Source organism: Brassica napus, chromosome A9 (assembly GCF_020379485.1).
Source record: "Brassica napus cultivar Da-Ae chromosome A9, Da-Ae, whole genome shotgun sequence".
Classification (NCBI taxonomy): domain Eukaryota; kingdom Viridiplantae; phylum Streptophyta; class Magnoliopsida; order Brassicales; family Brassicaceae; genus Brassica; species Brassica napus.
Genome location: NC_063442.1, coordinates 40,759,823 through 40,766,277, shown reverse-complemented (window position 1 = coordinate 40,766,277; position 6,455 = coordinate 40,759,823). Strand labels below are relative to the sequence as shown.

The 6,455-nt window shown below is 40.6% G+C and overlaps 1 protein-coding gene across 1 annotated transcript; it reads left to right on the top strand.

Annotated features, from left to right (window-relative positions):
• On the top strand, positions 1-1,557 carry LOC106365331 (transcription factor MYB52). Its single transcript, XM_013804775.3, has 3 exons — positions 1-289; positions 427-843; positions 1,185-1,557. The coding sequence occupies exons 1-3, from the start codon at positions 172-174 to the stop codon at positions 1,391-1,393; spliced, it is 744 nt and encodes a 247-aa protein (XP_013660229.2). The 5' UTR covers positions 1-171; the 3' UTR covers positions 1,394-1,557.
• Positions 1,558-6,455: the final 4,898 nt, after the last annotated feature.

Below are 6,455 nucleotides of genomic sequence, written 5' to 3'. Positions count from 1 at the left end.
AATATATATGTGTGTATGTATGGTGCTGTTGCTCTTCAGCTTTCTTCTTGTTCCTACATACCCATCTTCTCTCACCTACATCAAACCTAGGGTTTCTTATACCAATTCTATACATCTATATATATATTCATCTATCATTAACATAAGATCACAGATTCACAGAGATTCAAAATGATGTGTAGTCGAGGACATTGGAGACCTGCAGAGGATGAGAAGCTTCGAGAACTCGTTGAACAGTTTGGTCCTCATAATTGGAACGCCATAGCTCAGAAGCTCTCTGGTCGATCTGGTAACAATCATTTACTCTCTCTCTTTTTTTTTAACAAAAAATCATTTAATATAATTTCTTATAGATTAGGCTTTCATATAATAATATTATTATGTTCGTTCAGGTTGTTTTTATTTACTTATTATTTGATTTTTCAGGTAAAAGTTGTAGATTAAGATGGTTTAATCAGTTGGATCCTAGAATTAACCGAAACCCTTTCACGGAGGATGAAGAAGAAAGGCTTCTAGCTTCTCATCGGATCCATGGAAACAGATGGTCCGTGATCGCAAGATTTTTCCCCGGTCGAACCGATAACGCTGTTAAAAACCATTGGCACGTCATCATGGCTCGTCGTGGCCGAGAACTGTCCAAGCTACGTCCACGTGGTCTCGGCCATGATGGCACCACGGCTGCGACGATTGGTTATGACGGCTGCGATAAAAAGAGAAGATTGGCAACCGCAAGCACTATCAGTTATCCTCACCAGTTCTCTCATATTAGTCATTTTCAGCTCCTCAAAGAGTTCTTCACTGGAAAGATCGGGTTATGCAATAATACTACTCCAATCAACGAAGGTAATAAAATTAATATGGCTTAAACTTGGGTGTTTATGTAGATAGATAGATGCATATATAAACAAACATGTGCACTTCCTTCATAACCATTAGATAAATTGCAGTTAATGGTGCAAAAGATTAAAAAAATAATTTTTTTAGTTTATATGGATTATAATTCATGTTTTTCAGCATATATTGATTTAATTTGGATTATCAAACTTGTAAAGAATTCTTAAATAGTTTTTGAAATCAAACATGATAAGTAAACATGCATATATGCATATGCTTGCTTGTGTGTACAATTATATAATTGTAAGATATCTAAAAATTAACGATATGATCATCGTTGATTTGGTCAGGAGCGATAAACCAAACCAAAAGACCGATTGAGTTCTACGATTTTCTCCAAGTCAAGTCGGATTCAAAGAAACCCGAAGTGATAGACAATTCAAGAAAATACGAAGAAGAAGATGGTGTTTCTGAACACAGCCACAATCACAACGAGAATTGTGTTCCCTTTATCGACTTTTTGTCTGTTGGAAACTCTGCCTCTCAGAGTTTATGTTAATCCGTACAACATGTACTATAAGGTAGATCATCTGTTAATGACATGTAAAGCTTACTAATCAGTTAGAGCTCTTGTTTGAGACAAATGTTAACTAAGACAGCCCAACTTTTCTTGTACATCAAATCTAAGATTGTTTATTTATATATGTTTGGTTTCATTACGAATCAGTTAGAGCTTATTAAGAGGTTTTATTGTTGACATAAAGCACCATGTTACCAATGATGAAGAAAATGCATCACCAAATGAATTTCTCTATTGAACTTATGATTTCATAGGCAGACTATTTTGACTCGGATAACTTGTGATGATGAATGAAGCTCTGATCTTTTACGTAACTAGATGTAAAGAAAAACATTTTAAAAAAAATATATAATTTTTTTTTACAAGGTTTAGTTTAGCTTCTTTAATTGTGAAGTATAATAAGTTAATAACGGAAAGACGAAATCAAGGTTGGAGTATAGATATGATTAAGTTGGGAGTGGTTATCAGCCACCAAGAAATATATATCCAAAGTAGCAAAAATCTAGCTTTGTCTTATTATAATTCGTTTTATTTAGGTGGAGATGAAGAACACACATCTTGACACGACTTATAACCATACTTCTACAGTTCTGCTTTCGAAATAGATTAGTTTATATTAGTTTAATTAGAAAGTTTTTCTTCCACTTTGTTTTTCTGAAATTGATGTCATTATGATTGCTAGGATTTCCTCGTTGAGTTAACTAAGTATGTCACTTTTTTGTTTAAGACAATACGAAAGAACAACCCAAAGGATAAATACATAATTTTAATGAAAGATAATCAAGTGCAAACGTTGATTATTGTACAAAGATGTTGAAATCAATCAAATTTGGATAAGATTAAGAGACCCGCTAGGACATGTATAATTTCTTGATTAGATGTGTATATTACCTCACAGGAGATAATACATTTTATGGTGGTGAAAAGTCGATCACTCTGAGACGGATCTACTTTTCAAAGAATAATTAATTTAACATAATTTTAACTTTGTTCTATGAAAATATAGGAGCCTCCGGATCAAAAAATTCTAATCATTAAAAAGTGAACACTTTGAGATAACATATGAAATAACTGTAGTTTGTAGTCCAATTAGCTTATGAGAGGAAAAAGAGAATGATACACTCATTTAAAATACTGCTCTTACTCATATTGATGATTCAGTTTTAAAAAAAACATTGAAATATTAATTTTTTATTTATTTATTGAGAGACAATGTAAGTTTTTCCTGATGATGATGCTCTAATAATTTTTTAAAGGAAACCATAAATCTTCCACGAAAAAAAACATGGAATAAAAAATTATCCTAAGAAAAAAATTGAACATAAACAACAGAATCACAAATGAAAATAATCAGGTGAGAGGTTAGTGAGAGGTTTCTCCCAGGCACGAAAAGCAAAAATGGTCCTTACCCCTCGGTCCTAAGCTTTCTCCCCTGCTCTGCGTGTCAGCTTTTTACCGACTTAGGAAAAAGTCCTTCTGAAATCCCTGCATCCTTTCAAATTCCTACCTTTTTTAGCTAGAACCGTTGGTCTCTTCCGGGTGCTGGTAAATTACTCACCGGGTTCACGCCCCCGATCCGGGTCGGAGGGACTGCCGCCTGCTTCATGCCGCACCGGAGCCCCCTGAAGAATGACGGACGGAAGACTACAGACAGCTTACACAACTCTCCACAAACTCCATGAAGTACTAGGAAGTTTTTCCACATCACTACCGTCTGTATATGCTTTCTCGCTTGGTTAAGCTCCCCTCAATACTCAGCTCATACCATTGAGATAGAAAGAGATAGTCCGCAAGCTTCAAACTCTCCTGTCACGAAGCAAAGATATTTCCCAACAAGGTCTTTCTACGTTCGACTTGAAACCCTACAAAGTTTTCTAACTACAAAACCTACCAACGAGGCAAACTATGGAGGCAAGAAAGCTCTCTGCAACAGAGAAAGGGAAAAAGATTGCTACAGAACCATACCAAGCCCCCAGAAGAGGAAGGATTCAAGTTCAAGAAACTGAGAACCACTACCTTATCCACAAGCACTCACTGACATTGATTGGCAAAATCACAAACCCATCGGTGCAAAAAGTCTGGTCGGTCATCAACTTCTTTACAGAACACTGGAAAACAGAGAAACAACCAGTAGGAGCCGACTTAGGACAAGGACTCTTCCAGTTCCAGTTCGAGCTTGAATCAGATCTCCTTGCAGTTCTAGATAAGCGACCCTATCATTATGCGCGTTGGATGATTATTTTACAACGATGGGAACCAACCACTTCCCCTCAGTTCCCGTCCCTCATTCCATTCTGGATTAAAGTACAAGGGATTCCAGTACACCTTTGGAAGGAAGAAACGATCCAACAACTAGGAGATGATATTGGTATCTTTGAAGAAGCCGACATCACATCACTCGCGGTGAGAATGAAAGTCCAGATTAACGGGCGTCTCCCCCTGCTCAAACAATCTGTCATTGAGTACTCCAACGGAGATGAGGTCACCGCCTACTTTGTTTACGAAAAACTGGAGAAACACTGCACTATGTGTGGTCGACAGGACCATGAACTGCGTGACTGCCTAGAAGCCAAAGCTCGAGAGAAAGAGCGACTAAACCCGCCTGTAATTGAGGAACAAGCCCGAGCTATCCCTGGCCCTGTGACTACTTATCCAATCGCTAATACTGGAGCTGACATATCCAGATATCGAGCACAACCTCAGAGAAGCAGAGCAGGCTCCAAATACACTGAGGAAACTAACGAGCATCGCGACAACAGGAGAAGCTACAGCACGCACCGAAGGCCTCACCAGAGGAATGATCACCCCTACAAAAGGCACGACCACGGATACACGGGTGATAGAAGCAGTCACCACTACTCCTCTCGATACCAACACCAGAGATCACACCAGGAGGGACAATCCCCGTGATATGATTTATAGGCATGTGAGCAGAAGTCATCTATCACGACATGATAACCTGGCTGATCATTCAGTGAAACAAGTTGGAAATCAAGGCTTTGATACTCCAAAGAAGAGGGACGAGGAGGCAAACGACAATTTGGAGAAGAATAGAACAGAGGTTAGTTCTTCTGCAAGGGGGGTTCCCCTTCGGGAGTTACATAACCCTGTTACCCAGGCAGCCTTACATGTGGCGTTGGGAGAGGTTCGAGATGCAATGCTCCAATACACTGCCTGTGCTGATCCTACTGAGAGTGCAGCCAAAAAGGAACGAATGAGACAGGCAGAGGAATGTGGCGAACCTGAGGAAACAGCAATCCAAATGGTGAGAGCGGCAATGATAACCGCAGAACAACCTCGAGAGGAAGTTATCACTGAAGTTTCCCCTAGAGTTCCTGCACTACAAAGACTGGGACCTGCTCCAATTCCGGACGATTTAGATGCGGGACCATCTAACCGTAAAGAGAAGAGAAAACCAGGAAGACCTCCTGGAGCAAAGACGGTGCGAGCAAGCCCTTTGGCCTTAGGGGGAATATCTGCACGCAAGAGAAAGGTACAACAACCCAAGGCACCGAGCTGCAAGCGAAAACTAGGTACTACTGCCCCACGAATTGCAAAAGTGGGAGTAAAAGGGAAAGGGAAAGGAGGTAGCTCGAGAGTTCCAGAGGTCCCAACAGGTTCAAATGCCAGCTCGGACAATCAACCACTCATCAGGCTTATCCCAAAGAACACGAGAAGGAAGGTGGATTTTCCCAATCCATCAACTCTCGTTCCTTAAAGATAATGGCTTGGAACTGTCAAGGGTTAGGGAATCCCGAGACAGTCCAAAGACTTCGGGAGATAAAGCGCACGATTAGACCAGAAATCATCTTTCTCTCCGAAACAAAAAATCCCAATGAGACGGTTCTCTCTAAATTAGAAGAGCTGGAGTACGAGTACCATTTTATTGTCTCTCCTACTGGGCATGGGGCTGGGGGACTTACTCTGTTGTGGAAACAAAATGTAAATCTGGAAGTATTAAGCTCCACAAGTAATCTGATTGACACAGTCATCTTGTATGAGGGCAAAAAGTTTTACGCATCCTTTATCTACGGTGATACGAACAAACCGGTTAGGAAAGCATTTTGGGATCTCCTGGTCTCTATGAATGAAGCAAGGGACGCGCCATGGTTCGTAACTGGCGATTTTAATGATCTCATCAGTAATGAGGAAAAGGTCGGAGGACCTGAAAGGCCGGAAAGCTCTTTTACTGACTTCCGCACATTCCTATCAGAGGGAGACTTGTTTGATCTACAGCACTACGGTGACTTCCTATCATGGAGAGGAAAAAGAGGAGATCACCTGGTACGATGTAGACTGGATAGAGCGGTCGCAAATACCACTTGGGCAGAAGCTTTTCCAACTGCTCGATGTCAATACCTTAACTACGAAGGATCAGATCATAAACCTCTAGTCTCAATCTTGGAGCCAAATAAGAAGAAGAGGCAGGGCCTATTCCGATACGATCGGAGACTAAAGGACAATCTTGAGGTTCGCGAGATGATCCGAGCTATCTGGGAAGGTGACCCTCACATCCCTGTTAGAGACAAGATTGATGCTAGCCGCAAAGCAATCTCAGCTTGGAATAAAAACAAACAGCGGAACAGCAGAATCACTATTGAGGAAAAGAAGGCAGAACTGGAGACCGCATTAACTGCTCAAGAAAATGATACAGTGCTCATAAACAAGATCAAGACTGACCTCAAAGCAGCTTACCTTGCGGAGGAAGCTTTCTGGCGACAACGTAGTCGCCTCCTATGGCTGAGACTTGGAGACCGCAACTCCGGATTTTTCCATGCGGCTACAAAGGGACGAAGAAGAGCAAATATGATGACTGTAATAGAGGATGACCAAGGCAGACCAGTCCACATAGAAGAGCAAATATCACAAGTGGTGGTATCTTATTTTGAAAAGCTCTTCTCCTCTTCATCGACAAACAGCTCTAAAACAGTAAACTACGCACTGGAACCAATTATTACAGTGGAGAACAACGTGCAGTTGACTAAGATACCGTCACCAGAAGAAATCAAAGATGCTGCGTTCTCTATTAATGCCGATAAAG

Bases quoted from the DNA above. Each gene is read 5' to 3' on its own strand.
- LOC106365331 (XM_013804775.3), top strand. From the start codon at position 172: ATGATGTGTAGTCGAGGACATTGGAGACCTGCAGAGGATGAGAAGCTT. The intron at 290-426 runs GTAACAATCATT...TTGATTTTTCAG, and splicing joins GAAGCTCTCTGGTCGATCTG to GTAAAAGTTGTAGATTAAGA. The intron at 844-1,184 runs GTAATAAAATTA...TGATTTGGTCAG, and splicing joins TACTACTCCAATCAACGAAG to GAGCGATAAACCAAACCAAA.